Raw genomic sequence first — 23505 nt, forward strand, 5'->3', positions numbered from 1 at the left:
TAAGGTAAATTAAATCCACAGCCTTTCCGACAAATAGTTCGTCAGTAAGAACCAATCACTTTTTTTTTTTTTTTTATAACTTTTTTGTGTGCAAAGCATTTGGCGACAAATACTGTATTAGCAAAGGTGTTTCCCTACCCCTTGAGAAGGGCTCTAGAGCTAACCGGTTAGCTTCGTATTAAGAAGTTAACTATTTTTTAGACTAACTTTTCAGTCACATATTGGTATATTTACTATTCAGTTTTAAGATCCCTATGAGTAGATCACTTTTGCAAATTTTTAGCAAAATTGATGATCCGTTTAGGTATTGAACTATATCAAATCAATCGATGAACTAAATCTGTCCAACATGAACAATTCGTGTTTATAATTAGTAAATTACGATTATAAATGTCCAAACGATAATCAATTTGGTTGAAAAATTTGCAGAAGCGATCCACTCATTATGATCTAAAAACTGAACGATACAGATACCGACATGTGACCGAAAAGTTAGTGTAAAAGATGATTAGCTTTTTAATAAGAAGCTAACCAGTTAGCTCTAGGGTGTGTTTGGTATGGCTGTGCTTTTTAGAAAAGCTGGCTTCTGCTTATTTCTGAGAAAAAGTAGCTGAAAAGCAAAGCAGCTGAGTGTTTGGTAAACTGGCTTTTTTTAAATGCTGTCAGTGGCAAAAAGCAGTGGCAAAGTGTTTGGTAAACTCAAACTGGCTTGTGCTTTTTGTTTGTGGAATGACCAAATTGGACATAAGAGATTATTTTGTCTTGATTGTTTGATAATACAATGTTGATCAAATGCTTTTGTAATTAATTTTAATCTTTATTATGTCCTTATTAATTTTTGTCAACTTTTAATTTTTATAAATTATGGTGAGCATATGATTAATATTGGACAATTTTAAAAATAACTTATACAAATATATTAATAACATTAACAACAATTGGTTTTTGGTTTGCATAAGTAACCACAAAAAATTTCATAACACATTCAAATGTTCAAGTTCGTGCACTCATCAAACTTTGAGTAATGCTATTTCTTATCATTTCCATTTCTTGTGCACCATGACCATGATATTCTTCTTCTACATCATCATCCATCTCTATCCCATGACTTGACCCATCACCTTCTCTTTCTTCACTGTGAACAAAATGCCTATCACGATGTGCATGTCTCCGTATATAATTATGAAGTGTCATGGTGGCAATGACAATCTATAATTATGAAGTGTCATGGTGGCATGTCCTTTAAAATCTTCCACTTTTTTTTCCAAACTCCAAATGTGCGTTCTATAACGCTTCTAAGAGAAGAGTGTGCTTGGTTAAATACCTCCTTTTCATTTCTTGGTTCTTGCCTACGATATTCTTGAAAATGTTGTCTTGGACCTTTGTAAGGTCCCAAAAACCCACTCATTTGAGGGTATCCCGAATCTACCACATAATATTTTCCTGTCAAATAAATACATATTAAAAATTTGACAAAACTTCATTCATAGCATTAAAGATTTACAAAAAAAAAAAACGGTAATTAAATATATTACCCGGTGGTGGTTTAGGAAAATTCCAATCTGGATTTCGAAGAACCGATAGAATCATACAAAAAATAAAGGGACACTGTCTTTAAAATCATACGTTTTGTAAGCAGTTAGAATCAAGAAAAGGCACCATTTGGAATAGATGTAGTCCAACAACCCAAGTTTCATCAATACAGAGAGAGAGAGAGAGAGATGCAAGACAGTTTTTTGGAAGATCGAATCTAACACATAGGACCAATGACTAAATAGGATACAAACCAATCCGTTAAGGTCTCTATTATATTCCCAAGCTGTCCAGGTTTCAGATCCCTCCCAGCTGCAAACTGAACCTGCAAATAAAAATGACTGTCAAGATTACTGATTATAGTTGAAAACATGTGACCAGGAAATTATAATGAAAGGGAAAATATAATCAAGCAACATATTCAACCTCAACAGATCTTTTCAAATGATCTAACTTCCCTTTGATTATGCCCTATAAATAAAACACAAATATTAGGATTGTCAGTTTAGGATCATCTTAAATTTAGATTATACAAGCTCTAGTATACGTGCATTCATTGATAGGAAAGTCTTCAAGTTCACATACATTTGAAAGATCAAGTTGCTCAAGGAGTTTATCATAGGATAGAACCTGGCAAAAAGAGAGAAATTAAAAACTAAAAGTCCACAAATCCAGTTTTGTATCTTGACGCGCTCAAAAGCAAGCGCATAATTTAACCCTGAAATATCGTTAGTAGTATAAGCAAATAGGGATCGTTCTATCCGGGGATTGAGGGTACACCTGTAATTGTATAACAAATAAAGAAAAGTATTATTTACAAAATAAAATAAAGAATATAAATATATACAATTGTATAAACAAATAAAGAATTAAAATAATAAAGTATTATTTACAAAAATAAAATAAAGAATAAATATATACAAGTAAACACAAATAAGGGGGGAATTAGGATTCTTAAAATTAAAATTAAAATAAATAAAATAAAGAAAATGTAAAAACATATATACAAGGGTGGAACGCAAGGAACAAAGATCAAAATCAATTCCATGTAATCAAATTCGATTCAAACCCTATAATTGTTCTTCAAAGTCATGAGAGAGGAGTTGATCATGTGAAACATTCGAAAGCAAATGATTTACCATATTTTACTTTTCAATGCTAATTAACCTAAGCGAAAGCACCTAGATTAATCCTATCAAACATGCAATCAAGCCCTAGAAAGCTAGTCAATCATGTCATGTTCAACGCATTAGACATAGAGAAAGGCTATCAACTCAAGTGTACAACTTAGTTATGGAAAAGTCCACCTAATTGCAATCCTCTTCAATTAAATTCGATTCTTGTCCAGAACCTTTACTACTTTTGATTCAAGTTACACAAAACGAAAAGTCGATTTCATGTTCTTAAACCTAGCACCAATTACATGCAAATCCTATAAGTGTCGACCCAAATAAGATAAACATATAAAAGTTTTCTGTAAAGCAAATTTAATCGAACAAACTCACATAAGCAACTTAGAATCACAATTATAGAATTCGAAAACTTTATTTAAACATAGAAATTGGGCTTAAACTTTGCCCTAAACATTATTGTTAACTAGAAACAAGTTCATACGAAATCAAACAAGGAAACCAAAAATTCAAACAAGGAAAACAAAATATCATTACAAGGAAAAAGAATGAATTACACCGTGAGGGGAGATGGAGATGGAGAGCTAGATGGTTGGATCTTGAATCTTGGAAGCAAGCCTTCAAGGTGGATGATGGAGGATATGATCTTCACGGCTCCTTCTTCTTCTTCCTCTCCTTGCTTGAAAACGCAGAACTTTGCAACTAGAGAATGGAACAAGAAAACTAGAGAATGAAAAAGAAATATGGAGAGGAAATGGAGAGACAAAGAAGATGAGATGGATGAAGGAATTGGTAGGAAATGGTGACTAAGGAAAATGGAGAGGAAATGGTGAGACAAGGAGATGAAATGGATGAAGGAATGTCTTTTAGAATGAGAGGAGAAGGTGTTTATATAGGGAAGAAAAAGAAGAGTGAAATGATGAGTGGAAGAAAAATAATGAAAGTGAAGTATGAAAGTGATTTGTAAAATATGGAAAAGAAAGAGAAATGATGAAATGAAAGCAAAGCATGATGGTGCAGCAACATGGAAGTGATGATGATCTATTAAAGAGATTGTAGAAAAATATATCCAAGGAAAAAGAGAAAAGCATCTAGCTTTCTTCATGTGGGTGGGAAACATGAATATGTGGTGTTGAGCTGTTTTCAGGTCAGTTTCTTTCCCTTTATTCCTTCAATTATTTCTCCAACACAACTTCATTATATGCCTTCGACTTCTTCATATGAAATGTTCCACTATGAGTGTAGATCATCCTGAAAAATTTTCAGAGCTTCAATCCATGTGGTTGGGCCGGAAATGCTGCTGGACCTCTTACAGGTCCAGTTTTCCGATTTTGCTTCTGTAGAAAATTGGGCTGATTGTTTGAAGGCCTTCCACTCATATTTTTCTCTGGCACTCTTCATAAGAAATGATCCTTTGGATGTCTAGAATGGATCTGGAAGGTTTCAGCTCATTTGAAGTTCATTTGGTCAGGCGGCCGCTCCTTCTTCTTTGCTTGGCTTGGTTTCTCCTAGCCGGAGTAGGAATATGTGTAAAATTGATCTTTTAGTACATTTCCATTTTTCTCCATCATTTCCAGGTAATTATGGACCTAACGCTCATTTCACCTTCATTTACTCCAATGTACCTAAAAATAGAAATTGAATTAAAAATCGATTCAGTTAAGGAATTAACTAAGCAAAATGTGAGGAATTAACTATTAAAATATCACATTAAAATGCTCCTATCAAATTCCCCCACACTTAGCTTTTGCTAGTCCCTTAGCAAAACAAAACAAAAAAAAAAAAAAAATCCAAAACAGAACAAAGACTTGACAAAAAGCAAGTAAATGACTCTATTGCTCCTAACTGTTGTCTCAGAGACTCCAAACTCATGGCTTTCACGTTAAACACTTAATCAAAATCACAAAGATAATTCCATGGTTAATAAACCTGTGACATTCATATGACTAAGCAAGATATGGAGAACTTAAGTTATACAGTGAATGATAGCATGTTTCGAACAAGTCCAATCCAAACTCACAGGGCATACTCTCGATTTTTCTCTCAGAAATGGCTATGCTTAAAAGCTTCACACTCAAATATATGCAAGAGAACAAATTGTAAGGCAACAAACAGCTTGCATATTTCATCAATAAACACATTTTGTGAAGAATTTTTAAAGACCTCATGAAATGACTAAGTGCACAAATGGACCTAAACCATAAGCTCGACTGCGTAACTGACTCCACTAACCAAAGACTGCCCATCTCAAGGATCAAGTCAGCACTTAAAACAGGTTGTAATGGGGCTAAGCTAGGGTTTTCGAAATGAAGATTAAGGATACAAAAAATCCTAAGGACCTAGCAGAGCATATAAGGACCACCTTATGTCATCATTTTTGTAGACCAAATATCATTGTTTTGGGCCAAACCTTCACTCTAACCAACATGGGAATGGACAAAGGCATAATTTTCAACTTTGAGCCTTCTACAAATTTGCAAGTCCAAAACCACACTTCAACATTTTCCCAAGAGTTTTCTTTTCAATTTTTCTTCTCTTTTGCCGCTTTTCTTTCTTTCTTTCTTTCTCTTTTTTTTTTTTTTTTTTCAAGGCAAAATTTTTTTTCTTTTCTTCTTTTTTTTTCTTGGATTTTCCCCACCCCATACTTGTCTTTCATCGTCACCCCTACATACTATGTCATGCTCTACTAAGTCCTTAAGACAAGGGTAGAGATATCCTGTACTAAGCTCATGGTAGGGTAGTGAGGGTGATGAAATAAAGGTTTTCAACGTAGGCTCAAAGGGGTTCATTCTAAGGAGTCCCACGACGGGCACAATTGGGGACACATGCTTGTTTGGCTTTGGTGGTTACCTTAATGCCTTCTATCCTATCCAGGATCAGTGCATATTATGGCATACAAGTTTTGACAGTCACAACAGTCGAGTTCTAGTATTCTCTAGTCCATTAAAATCTATGGCACATGATCATTGGATTTCCAAAGAATGATGAGGTTTTGCAAATACAGCCACGAAATTCTAGAATTATCAATAAGCACTCGAAAAGAAAGTATTTTAGCTCAATAGCTCACTTCAGGTCAAATGAATTAGACTTAATCCTAGCATGCTTAATGAACCAAGTTACAATCCTATCTCAAATTTTCATACAAGTATCACAATGTCGATTAACCACAGAATTCAATTAAGTCCTATTTTGATTGTGAAAACCTTCAGCCATGAATTCGGAGACATGTTCATCCTAGACGTTAGGAGCATCTTAAGACTCACACACACAAAATCACTCTAAAACGAACTTTTTTTTTTTTTTTTTTTTTTTTTACAATTTAATTAATTTCAACACTTAGGTACGGGAACAGGGAGTCTCGATGTGCAATGGGACTGAAACAGCTACCCTTTTTCAAGACTATGTTTAATCCAATATACCTTAGTGTATCACAACATCAACTAAAAACACAAAAAACACAATCCAACATCAACTATTTTTCATTTTTTTTTTTATATACTAACTACTAAAAACACAATAAAGCAATAACCCTTCCCCCATACTTAATTCATGCATTGTCCTCAATGTATAAACAAATATAAATCATGCAAAGCAGAAATCAAGCATAGAAGAGAAAATGAACACAACGAAACCTAAAACAACTTAAAATTTAAGAAAATAAAATAGAAGGAAGAGTTCAAGAAAGCAAATCTGCGTTTGATGTCTCCTCCACAGCTACAGTTGAAATGGGTTGCCTCCCATGCAGCGCTTAATGTTTAAAGTCTTTCAGCCTAGACTTGTACCTCCATTTACTCCTTTGGAGGAGCGGTATGCGGGCGAGTGGCAGCCCTCTTGCTGGTTTCAGCCTTCGGAGGCGGGTCCTCATGTTGTGATGCAGTAGCGTCCTTGCGAGGAAACCCAGGAGGATAACTCTGCAAGTTATTGACTTCCTGAGCAAGCTTGTTTATTGCAGTGTGACAGCGGATCAAAGAGCAGTTCATCTCAGAGATGTAATCGATCATGCAATTAACTCCCCAATCTGTCACCATAATACCATCGCGGAGAGAGGAACGCAAATCATCAATCGAATCCGACAAGCTTTCCAGGGTGGCCATAGGCCGAGGAGCACGAGTAGCTGGTGAGGAAGAAGACTCTCCGGGATGCAGTCTGGGAGAGCGACGAGGCAGAGGAGGGGGACTGCGGGTACGCTCACGGATAGGACGATGGTCCCATGGACGAGTAAGCCCAGCTCTAGTGGCTGCTTGACGACCTTCTTCTTCCAAAGAGAGAACACGGCGTTGATTGACGCCCCTGCGAGGGGTTACCTTGGTTCGAGCCATGAGGAAGTAGAAGGAATTTGAAACTGCACGCTTAGACAAACCTTAGTAAAATCTGGAGGAGACAAAAAAGGATGTATATGTAAAGCACAAAATAGGGTAGAAATCTCAACAGGCACAGGGTTTTAACAAAGCTTCTCCGGGAAGGAGAAGAGTTATAACAGTTCACGGCCCAAGAAACTCCCCCACGTGTAAATATTCCTTTCTTTTCCTGGATTTATGGCATGCTTTCGGCTATAGCTTGTCTGTCACGGATCCTCGAGATTCGTTTGATTCCCCCACGCGTCCTTTCTTTTCCTTAATTTACGGCAATCATACCTGCTTTCGGCTGTAGCTTATCTGTCACAGCTCCTCGAGATCAGTTTGGTTCCCCCACGTGTCCTTCACGAGCCAACAGCTTTTCCGTGTTTTCGGGTGACTTTAATCCAACGCGTAGATTTAATCTCAGAGATCGTCGATCCAACGGTGGAGATCTGCTCACTCGTTCTATAAATAGGTGCATTCTGAGCGACTGTTCACTCCAAAAGAAAATTCTTCCGAGTTCCAGTCTTTCTCTCTCAACCCTTCAGCCTTTCTTTCGAAACTCAAATCCTTTCTTCATCAACATGGAACCACGAACTCTGCAACTAATGGAGCAACAGACCCAGCAACAAATCGAGGATGGAGGAAACAACCAAGCAGCCGGGACTAATAACCGGTGGGCTCCCACACCGCCTCAACTAAGAATCCTCAAGGGCCTTTACTATGATAAGGGTTTTAAGTACCCAACTCCAGAGCAGATTCAAGAGATCTGCCTTCATCTAAAACAGTATGGGCAGATCGAGGACAAAAACGTCTTCTTTTGGTTCCAGAACCTCAAGGCTCGTGAGAGGCAGAAGTTGAAGGAATTTCGGAACGTTCCGGTTGGTGGATCTCTCGATCTCAATTTTGGTTCCACTGGTTCTACTAGTAATGATAGATCCACTGACAGATCCATTGATCTAAACTTTGGGTCACGTGTCGGCTATGGTGCTGATGGATCGATCATGGAACAACGAGGAGAATATCACCAGGAGATTGAAACCCTTCCACTATTCCCCATGCATGGTGAGGACATCTTGGGCAACATGAAGACTACTTCTGAGGGAGGTGGCAGTTATGGCGGTGGCTCTCACATTTCCCTTGAGCTCAGTCTCAACTCCTACAGAGATGCAGACATGGCTTAGTATTTTTATTATTATTATTATTATTATTATATTTTTTTTTAAAATATTTTTTTTTTTTTTTGTAAATAGCTGAATTTAATAAGACTGAATGAATGCAAATTTTTATTTTTTTATATTTTTTTTATTTTTTTATATAAAGGACTCAAAAATAAAAGACAAATATATAAATAGGACTCAAAATGAAAGACAAAAATATAAATCTCTTCCCCCACACTTAAATATTGCATTATCCTCAATGTAATCAATTAAAAGCATGCAATGTAATAAGTAAGCATAGATAGAAGACATTTACGAAAACAAATCCTAAAGTAAAAATAATAGAGAAAAATTGAAAAATAAAAAGAAATAGGGAAAGAGAAAGCAAATCTGATTATATTCTGAATTGGGTTGCCTCCCAAGTAGCGCTTGTATTTTACGTCTTGCAGCCAGACGGTACCTACATTAAATAAAGTTAGTAACTATAATTAACAAAGAAATACAAAATAAAAACAAGTATAACTATTAATTACAAACTACAAGTATATTGTACATAAGACACAAGTTAAGTACTCAAGTGAGTAAAAAAAACGTGAAAAGTATTTTTACAAGTTTAAAGTGTGAAACAACAAAATAATTTACACGTATAGAGTATTCACAAGTATTTCTTTTATTATAAACATTATTGATATCGAATCAAATTCCAAGTGGTAAATCAAGTGGACGTGCGGCCCAAGTATAGTCGCCTAGACACAAACTCCCTTTCAAATCGTTTGGGCAACCTTACTGAAATGGCCAGGTGGGGGAGGACGAACACGAGAGGAAAAATCCATTTTGGCATGAGCTACTCCCACATAGTGGTTTAGGCCCATTTGCAAGCACTTCTGGATTCAAAAACCCGTCATGAACGTTGTCCCCTTCCTAGACACCATTCCACATAGGCTATACTTACTAAGATGAAAAAGTTCATAAGTGTGAAGACAGTTCAACAAGTGTTAATAAAGGCTGCCCTCAACCTTAAGGGACCTGAGCTAGGTACCAATAAGGGGTTTAGGCCAATATTAACAAAAGAGACTTCACCTATTCCTCTCAATTTACAACCTACAATTAAAATTCGTGTTCAATAATATAAATAATATTTAAACTAAGTTTTAAACAATTTATATACAACAAATATATACAATAAATGACACAATTTAGCAAGTGATTTTTCAATCCCCGGCAACGGCGCCAAAAATTGACGCGCTCAAAAGCAAGCGCATAATTTAACCCTGAAATATCGTTAGTAGTATAAGCAAATAGGGATCGTTCTATCCGGGGATTGAGGGTACACCTGTAATTGTATAACAAATAAAGAAAAGTATTATTTACAAAAATAAAATAAAGAATATAAATATATACAATTGTATAAACAAATAAAGAATTAAAATAATAAAGTATTATTTACAAAAATAAAATAAAGAATAAATATATACAAGTAAACACAAATAAGGGGGGGAATTAGGATTCTTAAAATTAAAATTAAAATAAATAAAATAAAGAAAATGTAAAAACATATATACAAGGGTGGAACGCAAGGAACAAAGATCAAAATCAATTCCATGTAATCAAATTCGATTCAAACCCTATAATTGTTCTTCAAAGTCATGAGAGAGGAGTTGATCATGTGAAACATTCGAAAGCAAATGATTTACCATATTTTACTTTTCAATGCTAATTAACCTAAGCGAAAGCACCTAGATTAATCCTATCAAACATGCAATCAAGCCCTAGAAAGCTAGTCAATCATGTCATGTTCAACGCATTAGACATAGAGAAAGGCTATCAACTCAAGTGTACAACTTAGTTATGGAAAAGTCCACCTAATTGCAATCCTCTTCAATTAAATTCGATTCTTGTCCAGAACCTTTACTACTTTTGATTCAAGTTACACAAAACGAAAAGTCGATTTCATGTTCTTAAACCTAGCACCAATTACATGCAAATCCTATAAGTGTCGACCCAAATAAGATAAACATATAAAAGTTTTCTGTAAAGCAAATTTAATCGAACAAACTCACATAAGCAACTTAGAATCACAATTATAGAATTCGAAAACTTTATTTAAACATAGAAATTGGGCTTAAACTTTGCCCTAAACATTATTGTTAACTAGAAACAAGTTCATACGAAATCAAACAAGGAAACCAAAAATTCAAACAAGGAAAACAAAATATCATTACAAGGAAAAAGAATGAATTACACCGTGAGGGGAGATGGAGATGGAGAGCTAGATGGTTGGATCTTGAATCTTGGAAGCAAGCCTTCAAGGTGGATGATGGAGGATATGATCTTCACGGCTCCTTCTTCTTCTTCCTCTCCTTGCTTGAAAACGCAGAACTTTGCAACTAGAGAATGGAACAAGAAAACTAGAGAATGAAAAAGAAATATGGAGAGGAAATGGAGAGACAAAGAAGATGAGATGGATGAAGGAATTGGTAGGAAATGGTGACTAAGGAAAATGGAGAGGAAATGGTGAGACAAGGAGATGAAATGGATGAAGGAATGTCTTTTAGAATGAGAGGAGAAGGTGTTTATATAGGGAAGAAAAAGAAGAGTGAAATGATGAGTGGAAGAAAAATAATGAAAGTGAAGTATGAAAGTGATTTGTAAAATATGGAAAAGAAAGAGAAATGATGAAATGAAAGCAAAGCATGATGGTGCAGCAACATGGAAGTGATGATGATCTATTAAAGAGATTGTAGAAAAAATATATCCAAGGAAAAAGAGAAAAGCATCTAGCTTTCTTCATGTGGGTGGGAAACATGAATATGTGGTGTTGAGCTGTTTTCAGGTCAGTTTCTTTCCCTTTATTCCTTCAATTATTTCTCCAACACAACTTCATTATATGCCTTCGACTTCTTCATATGAAATGTTCCACTATGAGTGTAGATCATCCTGAAAAATTTTCAGAGCTTCAATCCATGTGGTTGGGCCGGAAATGCTGCTGGACCTCTTACAGGTCCAGTTTTCCGATTTTGCTTCTGTAGAAAATTGGGCTGATTGTTTGAAGGCCTTCCACTCATATTTTTCTCTGGCACTCTTCATAAGAAATGATCCTTTGGATGTCTAGAATGGATCTGGAAGGTTTCAGCTCATTTGAAGTTCATTTGGTCAGGCGGCCGCTCCTTCTTCTTTGCTTGGCTTGGTTTCTCCTAGCCGGAGTAGGAATATGTGTAAAATTGATCTTTTAGTACATTTCCATTTTTCTCCATCATTTCCAGGTAATTATGGACCTAACGCTCATTTCACCTTCATTTACTCCAATGTACCTAAAAATAGAAATTGAATTAAAAATCGATTCAGTTAAGGAATTAACTAAGCAAAATGTGAGGAATTAACTATTAAAATATCACATTAAAATGCTCCTATCATATCTCCATGATACATCAATTATCATCGACAGTTTAGGAAAAAGAAAGATAGATGTAGATACCACATTCCAAGTGAAAGAGTTTGAATATGAAAGATGATGGCTCAGATCCTATGAGCTGTTTGAGGATATTGATAACCCAACAAATTTCTTGATTGGATGTTCAAGAGGGACATAGAGCAGACCCATTTGACCCATTTTATTAAAAATTCTGGATATAGCAAAATCACAGGGTAGCAGATATATGACCCAACAAGCATTCACTCGATTCAATTTTCCTCCCTGAACGGAGAAGATTGAACACAACATTGAGCAGACAAACACGAAAACTTAGTGGTGCCATTGAGCAGACAAGTTCGAAGAAGAAGAAGAAAAACCCAGATTTTGAAAGAAATAATAAATCAAAATCGACCATAACCCAGATTTGTAATTGTCAGCAAATCCCAGACAATTTGCAACTTGCAATCCACACAAATACTCAACCAACAAAGACAAGCCATCACATTCCCAATCAGAAAACCAAGCAAGGCATTAAAAATTAACTATCATGAACAAACACAAGAAATGAAAGGTGAAATAGGAACTGAAATGGAAAAGGGAGGAGTTATTACCTGCAGAGCTTTCGATTTTCAGAGCCTGGTACGAAAATCTGGGGATTGGATTGAGGCTTCGAACACGAATGAGAGGAGGCAGTCAGGAGGCTGGAGGCTTCACTTTTCAATATGGAAGATAAGGGTTTGATGGCAGTGTGGTGTAATTGTTGAAAGGAAGAGAGGGCACAACCCGGTATTTCGAAATGTTCATTAAACTACAGTAACTCCCGCTACAGTGGAAAAGCCAGCGCTGGCTTTTAAAAGCATGGGGTTGCTGGCTTTGGCTTTTCGACTAAAAGAAGCAGCGGCTTCTGCCAAAAGCTGGGCAAAAGCAAGTTTACCAAACGCACACAGGTCAGTTGCTTATAAGCAGGGGAGCAAAAAAGCCCCCCCAAAACGCACCCTTAGAGCACTCCTACCATTTTCATATACACAATCTTTCGGGCTTATTTGTTTATGGGTGTGGCTGGCCGCCTGGCCTAAAAGTTCAATAAGGAAACCGATTTCGACACCAAATTTCCGGTTTGATTTGGGTCGGTCAAAATATTGTGAGTGCTCACTGAAGTGCAAGTGTGACCCAACTTACTTAAGAGCCTAAACAGCAACGCAGGTAGCCCAAGTTATTTAAGACCCAATAGATGTAGTCAGTGTCTTCACTATCTTGGTCGTGTACGAGGGCTGGTTTTACTTGTTTGGGAGTAGGCGGGAAGCAGTTTCATCCCTAACCTCAAACCCAAAGCTTTCTCCTTTCTCTCTTCATATTACTCCTCTTCCTCTTCTCTTTGCTACATCTAATGGGTATAAAGGTACAAACTTTACCAACCTCTTTTTGTTAATTTGCTTCTGGGATTCATTACTTTGCCATTTTTATGTTCATGAAATTGGTCCATTAGGGTTTAACGAAGCTGTTGGCGGACAATGCCCCAAAGTGCATGAAAGAGCAGAAATTCGAGAGCTATTTTGGCCGCAAGATTGCCATCGATGCTAGCATGAGCATTTATCAGTTCCTTGTATGGATTCTGCTACTCCTTTTTCTTTATTTTGGGTCTGTATTTTGGCTAAAGAAGCTTTCTTTTCGATGTGGGTGTGTGTGAAATTGTGTAGATTGTTGTGGGAAGAACTGGGACTGAGATGCTCACTAATGAGGCTGGTGAAGTTACTAGGTAACCCTTTTTAAAGTTCTTAGCTTTGAATGACATAGGCCAGTTTTAGTCTAATTTGGGTTGAGAATTGATTTAATTATAGTCTTAGAAACATTTGGTTTTGCAAGTAATGACATGGGTTTCGTTTTCTGGGTACAATGTAGTCATCTCCAAGGCATGTTTTCGCGGACTATTCGGCTTCTGGAAGCTGGGATTAAGCCGGTGTAATTTGTTCTTTACCCTTGTTTTTTTATTTTTTTTAGTCTTTGGATTGTCCCTCCTACTGCACTCATGAATTCAAACTATGGAATGACTAGTTTCTATGTTGATATGTTGTTTCAGCTATGTTTTCGATGGGAAGCCTCCAGAGTTGAAAAGCCAAGAGCTGGCAAAGCGGTAGCTTTCTTACCGCCTAGTTCCATAAGCATGTGTTATTTATTGATGTGGTTTGTCCAATAATGCTTGTTGTACTGCAATTTTTTATTTTTTATTTTTTGCAGTTACTCAAAGAGAGTTGATGCTACTCAAGATTTGGCGATGGCCGTAGAGGTATGTGTGTATTTCTGATTTTGGATTAGTAACTTTGAGAAACCAGAAATTGTACTTCACAGTTGTCTTTTCTTGTTATTGACTCATTGCAGTCTGGCACTAAGGAAGACATTGAGAAATTCAGTAAACGGACGGTAAAGGTGAGCTCATTGCTTCTACTTCCTTCATACTATCTGTACCGTAGTTAGCATGCCAGAACTTTGTATTTGTCACTTAGATCCATTACATGAGAATTAGAAGGTTTGAGGTCATATATTTTATGCCTTGGCAGGTGACAAAGCAGCACAATGAAGACTGCAGAAGACTTTTAAGGCTCATGGGTGTACCTGTAATTGAGGTTGGACATTATTTATCTCAAGTAAACTGCTGCATATGGGAGTTTCAGTTCGATACACAAGTAAATGTTTGTAATACTTTACTTGGATGTATTGACTTTCACAGGCTCCCTCGGAAGCAGAGGCACAGTGTGCTGTACTTTGCAAGGCAGGAAAGGCAAGTATTTCTCAGCCTGTTATACTGTCTTTTAGGAACCTTATAAGAGTACATTTACTTTAGGTTTTCATTTCCTATATTTCTATATCATCTGTATCAATGATCCCATTTTTGAAATAGGCTTCATTCTGTAGGAGTATTTTTGCCATTAACTTGTGTACATTTAAAAGGCATCATTTCTTTCCATTGCCTTGACATGTCCATAGGGATTTTAATATTTATGATAATAGTTAACTTTCAATGTTACAGGTTTATGCTGTGGCCTCAGAAGACATGGATTCCCTAACATTTGGAGCTCCTAAATTTCTTCGCCATTTGATGGATCCTAGCTCAAGAAAAATCCCAGTCATGGAATTTGATGTTGCTAAGGTGCTTACAACTTTTAAGACTCACGGTTAACTAAAATTTCCTTCACAGTTCTAGTGATGATCGCGTTTTCAGGTTTTGGAGGAGCTAAACCTTACTATGGATCAATTCATTGACTTGTGCATACTCTCTGGATGTGATTATTGTGACAGCATTCGAGGTATTTAAATTCCAAATTCAGTTTCTTGACTTGATCTTTCTCTGCTATTTTATTTTAAAACTTGTTTTCTATAGCTTGCTTGAAATATTGGCTATGCATCCTGTTTTACATGCCTTACTATTCTATGCTTCAGGTATTGGAGGTCAGACAGCTTTGAAGCTCATCCGCCAACATGGCTCCATAGAGAGTATACTGGAGAACATAAACAAAGAGAGGTCAAAATTCATTTGTTTTAACACAACTAATGACTTTCCGAAAGTTTACTTTATGAAAAGAAGAAGAAGGATTTCTATAGGGCTAAATACTGGTTACTACCATGTGGTTTAGGTCCAAAATCAATTCAGTCCTTGAACTTCTAATTTTATCAAAAACACCCTTGCAGTTTTAATTTTGATCTAATAGGTCCAATATGTTAGTCTTCTGCTAATTGAGTCATTTAACTTGTTGACGTGACTCATATATGACCTATGTTTTATGATGTGGTGTTGAGGTGGCATGCATAGTCAATTTAGGAGTGAGTTTCACTACTAGAAATCTATCAAATAAAAAGTTTTTCATTAAATAATCCAACTATAAGTTGAACCCATAGCAAAATATAACAAATTGGACCTATTAGATTAAAATTGAAAGTACAAGGGTGTTTTTGATGAAATTAGAAGTCCAGGGACTGAATTGATTTTGGACCTAAACCACAGGGTAGTAACCAATAGTATTTAGCCCATTTCTATACTTGTAATATGTTTTTCAGGCTATTGGTTAAATATGCTGGAGTACTGATTCTTATCTCATGTTATTATTCAAGTACATTTGTAATAGAGCTACATTCTAATCGTCTTTTGCTAGTTTACTTGGACATGTTTGAGCTCGAATTTGGATCAAGTTCTATTTGTTAGTGCAATGTTTCTCTCATGGGATTATTACATCAAATGAGTTGTATTGTACTCTGGGATCAAATGGGTGTTTTATCATATTGAGAGTTTATTGTCATCATTAATTCTTATTATCACACCAAAGTAGTCTTTATTATGACCATTACTTATGGAGGGAAGAATAATGAATTTGTTTTCTTGGTTACATTGTTCATATATTGACCAGTGTTGTGTTATTTTATAAATATAGATACCTTGTATTTTCAGGTACCAAATACCGGATAATTGGCCATATCAGGAGGCTAGGCAGCTTTTTAAGGTACCAGTTGCTTTAACCGATGACGAGCAACTGGAGCTTAAGTGGACTGCTCCAGATGAAGATGTATGAAATCCCAATTGATAATTGTTATATGATAACCCATTATCTAGTTTTGACTCTTGAAAGTCAAAGTACTTTAATCGGCATGTTGTTTGTATAGGGGCTGATTTCCTTTTTGGTGAATGAAAATGGATTCAATAGTGACAGAGTGACTAAGGTGTGCTCCCACTCATTAATATACAGGCTCTTTTCAGATCAAGTTGCATCTTTAGCTTTATTTATATTGATTTCTGTATTGATCAGGCTATAGAAAAGATTAAAGCAGCCAAGAACAAGTCATCACAGGGCAGGTATGTGATTCTAGCACAAATGAATTTGGATTTAAGAGTTCCTTTTCATTGGGTTTTAATCATTCATTTTATCATTTACAGACTTGAATCATTTTTCAAGCCAACGGCTACCACATCTGTACCCCTTAAACGGAAGGTATTGCTCCATTCAGCTTTTTAAGCTCCCATCTTTTTTCTGCTTATATCTGTCTCTGTGTGTGTGTGTGTGTGTCTGTGTCTGGTTTAGAGGTAGACAGCGCTTCAGTATTCCTTTGCTGGTTCTGTTTTCTGTTGTGTGTCTGTGGCTATGTCTCTGTCTGTGTCTCTGTCTGGTTGTCTGTGGCTATGTCTCTGTCTGTGTCTCTGTCTGGTTTAGAGGTAGACAACACTTCAGTATTCCTTTGCTGGTTCTGTTTTCTGTTCCATATGTGACTGGGATGGGGTTCGTATTCAAGTATGAAATGCGTCAAGATGCTTCAGATTTCTTCGTCATATCTTGGCCCAAGTCGCATTTCATCTGCATTACATGTGCCTTTGTGCTCTATTTGGTCCTCAAAGATTTTGTTTTTGGTCCGCATTTCATCTGCATTACATATCTTTTGTACTTTTTAGTCTGAAGTACTAAGACTTCGATTATTTGCACATTTATTGAAGAGCTTGAATGGGAAATCTTTTTAGGCTGCAAGCAATATGCTTATGCTGGAAAAAGACTCGATAGGTTGTCATAATTTATTGCTACATTGGATGACAGGATAGCAAATGTGTACTTAAACACCCCAAACCGGCAATCAAGAATCAGATGTTCTCTGTACAAGATTGTAACTCATCTAGGCCCAATGTCATTGGCAGTCTAAGCTTGCCAATTTATAATTTGGGCGCCAATCATCTCATACCATTATCCAGAGGTGTTTGTTTTAGCACATGAAGCTGAAAACCTTGGTGAACCTTCAGAGACAATTTTGCTTATTCCTATGTTATTAATTCATATGACAGTTATTCTAGGAAACAAAACATCAATTGTTGTCATAATCTGCCACAACTAGAAACAGGGAACTGTATAGAAACTCATCATGTCATTGAAGTTTTTACAGTTGTAGCTTCTTGGGATCAATTTCTGGCTGTTAGCAGAAACCCTTGGCTGTGAAAGTCCTTTTGCACTGAATGTTTCACTCTTGGTTGCCTGTCACAAATGCACTTACATATCCATCACAACACCAAGTAGAAATTTGTAGCAAAGGTCGCCTGGAGGTTTAGGTCAGCTGCAGGCAACCTTTTCTAAATAACATGCACTTAAGTTGGTTAGTGGCAAAGCTATCACTGTCACTCTCTATGTCCTTTGTGGTTCCTTCATTATAAGATTTCATAAACTATGTCAGGTATTCTGTTCCTATTAACAGTGTCATTCTGAGTGTCCTCTCTTATGTATGTTGACTTTTAATGGATATAGTTTTTCTTAGCTGTGCGTTTATATTGTTGGCCTTTTGGAGTTATGTTTACTTTCAATTTACATATTTGCATCTTGTGTAAATCCACTCTTGAATTTAAATCTAGCTCCTGCATTCCATTGAAGTTAAATTCTATATATTCCGTTGAGATTGTTTATGAGGAGACTCAACGTTTGTTTATCCTTGTAACAGGAAACACCACAGAGTACTGCTAAAGAAACTAGTAACAAAAAGGCAAAGGGCGGTGGTGGCAGAAAGAAGAAATAGTTGAATTGGCTAATGGCCTATGAAAGACGAGTTGAGATTGTATTGTGATCGGTTGAATTTCGCGCAAATTACCTTTGTGAGTTTGTGCACTCGTCTGTTTTCTTATGTTTGAATAGGATTGCGGGAGACTAGTTTGGTTTTTGGAGGATTATTGTAAAGTAGGTACTTTTGTACTCTGCTTAAATTTCAGTTTGATTAATGGGAAGTCAATGGCCCAGTCTATGTACTTCTTGTTTTGCATTTGGTGAAAAAGTTTCTCTAACCTTTCTATGCTTCATATGTTAATATATAAAGCTTGTTACATTTTGTGATATGAGAAAAAGAACGTATGAAAGAAAGAAGTAATAAATGGACCATGGTGGACAAAAATATAAACAAAAAATCAGAGTTGTTGGCCCACTTTCTTTGGATAACTTTCCCCCGGAAATTATTCTATACACTGACGGTGCAAATGACCCAACACTTATAAGATGATCTCAACCCTTGATATTTATAATTAATATTTTTATTAATAATATAAAAGTGTATTTAATGCAATCTAACCATCCATTTATGTCGGTGCATTTAATCCTCCCTAAAATCCCCCCACTCTATATGATGAAGACATGGAGATTCGAGAATGAAAGATGGATATACGTGTAAATAAATATGGAACACCAATTCATTATACCTGATGTAGTTCATGATGACAACATTGAGATTTCAATAGAATTTTCATCTATATTTTGTAGGATATAATAAATATAAATAAAATTGTGGTGAATCTTGAAATAGCCACCCACTCTACGTATAACCTTTATCCTTCTTATATCTCTAGATATACAGCGGCACAGTCGATTGAGAAGTTCAGTTCTCAGGTACGTTACGCTCTCTGTTTCGTCGATCGGCGGCCCCGTTTAGGGTTTTTCTATATTTTGCATGATTTGGAAATTATGTTTTGCTTTCCATTCGGCCTTCGGTAACTGCTTTATCTAGCAAACAAGAATTATCTATAATCGCTTCTAAAATTGCTCCACAAATATCTAATGCAGAATTGCAGATCTCCACTTTGCTACCCTCTAAACGCTAATGTGATGATTGATATGTTTTAGTTTTTCTGAGAACGTACGAGAATTTTGATTGAACATGCATGTGTTTTGTATGTTTATGTCAGATCTTCTGACATAATACCGTAATCCTAATATGCTGATGTTCATATATTTCGCTTGTTCCGTGTATCTTAAATTCTCAATCGTCTGACTCAAACAAACTCACGTTTTGCTAACTTGGTGCTGGGTTCGGATAACATACGAGAGCTTTTGTTAAACATGTGTATTGGATGGATTCTTGTGTTTGCAATTTGCAAGATTTCAGTTTCACTCTTTCGTTTCTTGGCCATACTTTAATAATTATGTTGTTCAGGATGAGAAACAAACGCAGGGAGGATGTTGCCAGTTCCATCACTGAAGATCTCCACATGGAAATCTTAGCAAGACTCCCGGTAAAATCTCTCATTCGGTTTCAGTGTGTATGCAAGCGGTGGAGGGGTTTGATTCGCAGCTCAAGTTTTGTTACAGCACATATCAGACAACATTCCCATACCCATCTAATTACGGATGACCGCTCAAGTTTTGACCAGGTTGAGCTTTGTTACTCTCTTTTTCATTGTGAAAGATTTGAGCAGTCCCTGGAGTTAAAACCTCCCTTTCATCCCCAACTAGACTATAATTCCCGACTAGACTACTTCAAGATATATGGTTCAAAAAACGGTTTACTGTGTCTTGCTGGGAATGTAATGGATTCAAACAGCCCTATATACATATGGAACCCCTCTGTTAGGAAATTCAGGACTCTTCCACAACCAAGATTCGATCATTATTGTGTGGACTGTTTTCCCAAGCATGTTGATATCCCTCTCTTATTTGGATTCCACCCAGAACTAAATGACTATAAGGTGATAAGGATGATGCTGCCTGGTTCCATCAAAATGGAGGTTTATACTCTTAGCACAAACTCTTGGAAGATTATTCAAGTCATTCCACCTTGGCTCAATACCATGAAGTTTTCTACTCGATCTGAATTTTGGAATGGAATGGCATATTGGCTTGCCACCAAAGATTCAATGGTTAGGGTTGTGTTGTTTGATACTAACAATGAAGAATTTGAAGAGCTAGCGGTCCCAATTACGATTTTGAGTGATGATTGGGATGCATATATCGAAGTGTACAAAGAATCGATTTGCCTACTTCATGTCAAAGTTGAACTGGATAACGACGTTGGCTGTGACTCTATCGACTTCTGGGTTCTGCAAGAACAGGATTTTAAGAAACTGCATACTGTTTATTTTCCTCAAGTATATCATGTCATTTGGGGCTTTAGTGTGGATAATGAGCTCTTACTAGAAGATTATTCATCTGATGGCGAATTGGCGTTTTATAATCTTGAATCCAAACAGGTTCAGAAAATTCGAATCAGTTCCTATTTAAGCGTACATACTTACATTGAAAGTTTAGTTTTATTTGATATGTAATATAAATACTAGTTGATCATGGTAAAAACACTTCTTGGGTTGTTTTCTTCTTTTTTGTTTCTCCTAATCTGTGATCATGATAGTAGGGCTCTTAGTAAAGTTTTATATTCTGTTTTAGTTTTATCTGTAGTGACAGGAAAGCAAATGCGTGGGTTGGCTAATTAAGTTGTGATTGTGTTTTCGTTATGAAGGAGATGCACTCAATATGTATAGTTGTGAAAGGTGATATATATGTATGCAAATCCAACTCCAGCTAGTTATTGTCGATCCCTTCATTGCGTACTGCCTAATTGAACAACACATATATATCAATTCAATTTGAAAACCTTAGGAGACACTGAGTGAACTTCGAAACACACATACAATCCGTCAGTAAATGTGAAATCACTCGAATACTATTTTGCAATCAAAAGATGAGTTTGATGACGCTGTGGAAAGCTTGTAGAGATCTAGATAGAAACAGTTTAAACACCCTCACCCAAAATTGAGTCAATTCAATCGAGAAACATACATGCCATGTCGACAATCCATACCTTCCAAGCTTCGAAAACCAAAGCCATCCTAACCCTCTTGCAAGGATGCAACACCCTCAAAAGGCTCAGAAAAATCCACGCCCACGTCATCACCAACGGTCTTCAACACCACCCTTCCATTTGCAGCAAGCTCCTCAACTTCTGCGCCGTCTCCGTCTCAGGCAGCTTACCCTACGCTCAGCTGCTCTTCCATTATCACATCCCAAACCCACAAACCCAAGACTGGAATTCCATGATCAGAGGCTTCTCCCAAAGCCCATCTCCTCTTCAAGCCATTTCTTACTACAACCACATGCTTTCGTCCTCCTCCGCTTCCGATTCCCCACCCGACACGTTTAGCTTCTCGTTTGTGCTCAAGGCTTGCGAGAGAGTCAGGGCAGAGAGCAAGTGCCGAGAGGTTCATGGAGTTGTGGTTCGCCATGGTTATGATATGGACGTTGTTGTTTGCACCAATTTGATGAAGTCTTATGCTGGCAATGGGTCAGTCGACAATGCACGGAGAGTGTTCGACGAAATGTCTGAGAGAGACTTGGTGTGTTGGAATTCCATGATCTCGTGCTACTCTCAAGCGGGTCTTCACCATGAGGCGTTGAATATATTTAGTCTTATGAGAAATCAAAATGTGGGTCTTGATGGGTTCACTCTTGTTGGGTTGCTTTCGTCTTGTGCTCACTTGGGTGCGTTGAACACCGGAGTCACAATGCATGAACTTGCTCGTCAGAAGGGGTTTTTGGGAAGTGTTTATGTTGGCAATGCGCTTATAGATATGTACGCAAAATGTGGTGACTTGGATGGTGCTCTTTGTGTCTTTGAGAGAATGAGAAAGCGGGATGCTTTTACGTGGAACTCCATGATTGTTGGGTATGGAGTACATGGTCGAGGGGACGAAGCAATCTATTTTTTTGAGAAGATGATGATGGCAGGTGTGCAGCCGAATTCCATCACATTTCTCGGTTTGTTATGTGGGTGTAGTCACCAAGGATTAGTAGAGAAGGGTGTTGATTACTTCCATATGATGAGCTCCAAGTTCAATATCAAACCTGGAATTAAGCACTATGGGTGTCTGGTGGATCTGTTTGGTCGAGCTGGGAAGCTCGAGAAGGCGCTTCATGTTATTAGGGCATCACATGCACAGGATGATCCAGTTCTATGGCGGACTCTGCTCAGCTCTTGCAAGATTCATAAAAACGTGGAAATAGGAGAAGTTGCCTTGAAGAATCTAATCCGTTTAGGGTCATCAAATGCAGGGGACTACGTACTTCTTGCCACTATTTATTTTAGGGCGAAAGATGCAGATGGTGTTTCAAGGATGAGAAAATTGATTAAAAACCAGGGAGTGAGGACCGCTCCTGGTTGGAGCTGGATTGAAGTTGGCGATCAGGTTCACAAATTTGTAGTGGATGACAAGTCACATCCAGATACTGAAGAAATCTATCGAAAATTGGAGGTAGTAGTCCAACGAGCTGCTCTACATGGTTATCTGCAAGAGGAATCTCTTATCAGAGCCTGTGAATTTACCTCCATAGACACCAACTGTTCGGGAACTTCAGGTTCATGTCACAGTGAGAAGCTGGCAATTACTTTTGGCTTGGCAAGAACTCCAGAAGGAACATGTTTACGGATAGTAAAAAACCTGAGAGTTTGTAGAGATTGCCATTCATTTACAAAATTTGTTTCCCAAGCATTTAATCGAGAAATAATTGTTAGGGACCGAGTTCGGTTTCATCACTTCAAGGGTGGATTGTGTAGTTGTAAAGACTATTGGTGAGTGAGTGATCTAAAATTCTAAATCATCTGATTATAATCTGCAAGATTAGGGCTCACCTAACTGATTTCTCTTTCTTTTTTTTTTTCAGTAAGAAAGCTGTCCATGATATCTCCGTTTTTGGTTTTTGATTTAGTTACGATTTTGTATTCTTCTTGAACAATGGTTCTAATCCTGAACAGCCTCGTCGAATCCTCTTCCCTAATGATCTTTTCAATCTTTGGCCCCAATTTACCAAAAAGAGAAGTCATTTTGTACATTCAACAAGAAAGTAACAGGAGCTTCTTCAATGACAGCGCAAAATGATCCTACTTGGATCAGGGGCATAGAGAGGGTAAGAAAGTGAGGACACAAATGTATAGTGGTTTATCTCTCATTTTGAGGAGAGTATCACGTCCACTTATATGTTTTACTATATGTTTATTCTTTGCAGCCTAAGTAAGAATGTAATAGAATATATTAAAAAGGAAGAAGTCACCTTTTATATTAGGGTTTTTGTCCATTTACTCTATTTTTAGAGATTTTTTTCCCACTTACCCCATTAAGTTTTTTTAATTCCATCTTTCCCAAAACACTATAAGGAGGTCTTCCCTAA

General features: G+C 37.0%; 3 protein-coding genes and 1 long non-coding RNA gene across 6 annotated transcripts; 3 read left to right on the plus strand and 1 right to left on the minus strand.

The window, feature by feature from the left end:
* Positions 1 to 962: 962 nt before the first annotated feature.
* LOC112195101 lies at positions 963 to 12262 on the minus strand. The gene is made up of 5 exons (XR_002934345.2): positions 12184 to 12262; positions 2119 to 2163; positions 1960 to 2004; positions 1536 to 1858; positions 963 to 1443 (listed from the first exon to the last, which is right to left on the minus strand). It is a non-coding gene; the product is annotated as an uncharacterized LOC112195101 (long non-coding RNA).
* A 517-nt stretch (positions 12263 to 12779) lies between these two features.
* Positions 12780 to 18367, plus strand: LOC112195432 (flap endonuclease 1). Of its 2 annotated transcripts, XM_024335870.2 has the most exons (18): positions 12780 to 12971; positions 13059 to 13175; positions 13270 to 13328; positions 13472 to 13531; positions 13650 to 13703; positions 13808 to 13856; positions 13949 to 13996; positions 14128 to 14193; positions 14298 to 14348; positions 14598 to 14717; positions 14790 to 14874; positions 15008 to 15089; positions 16011 to 16125; positions 16223 to 16279; positions 16366 to 16412; positions 16494 to 16548; positions 17143 to 17330; positions 18029 to 18367. In XM_024335870.2, the coding sequence occupies exons 1-17, from the start codon at positions 12960 to 12962 to the stop codon at positions 17314 to 17316; spliced, it is 1251 nt and encodes a 416-aa protein (XP_024191638.1). In that variant the 5' UTR covers positions 12780 to 12959; the 3' UTR covers positions 17317 to 17330; positions 18029 to 18367. The 2 variants fall into 2 exon arrangements, with proteins under 2 accessions (XP_024191638.1, XP_024191639.1); XM_024335871.2 differs by lacking the exon at positions 17143 to 17330 and having other exon boundaries at positions 12794 to 12971.
* Positions 18368 to 18775: 408 nt separating this feature from the next.
* Positions 18776 to 20662, plus strand: LOC112191666 (F-box/kelch-repeat protein At3g23880). The gene is made up of 2 exons (XM_024331056.2): positions 18776 to 18960; positions 19505 to 20662. Exon 2 carries the CDS (start codon positions 19506 to 19508, stop codon positions 20610 to 20612), a length of 1107 nt encoding a protein of 368 aa, XP_024186824.1. The 5' UTR covers positions 18776 to 18960; position 19505; the 3' UTR covers positions 20613 to 20662.
* Positions 20663 to 20807: 145 nt separating this feature from the next.
* Positions 20808 to 23238, plus strand: LOC112191664 (pentatricopeptide repeat-containing protein At3g56550). Of its 2 annotated transcripts, XM_040515959.1 has the most exons (2): positions 20808 to 22909; positions 23002 to 23238. In XM_040515959.1, the coding sequence occupies exons 1-2, from the start codon at positions 21129 to 21131 to the stop codon at positions 23039 to 23041; spliced, it is 1821 nt and encodes a 606-aa protein (XP_040371893.1). In that variant the 5' UTR covers positions 20808 to 21128; the 3' UTR covers positions 23042 to 23238. The 2 variants fall into 2 exon arrangements, with proteins under 2 accessions (XP_040371893.1, XP_024186823.1); XM_024331055.2 differs by lacking the exon at positions 23002 to 23238 and having other exon boundaries at positions 20808 to 22958.
* The last annotated feature ends 267 nt before the right edge of the window (positions 23239 to 23505 follow it).

Source organism: Rosa chinensis, chromosome 3 (genome assembly GCF_002994745.2).
Source record: "Rosa chinensis cultivar Old Blush chromosome 3, RchiOBHm-V2, whole genome shotgun sequence".
Taxonomy (NCBI): domain Eukaryota; kingdom Viridiplantae; phylum Streptophyta; class Magnoliopsida; order Rosales; family Rosaceae; genus Rosa; species Rosa chinensis.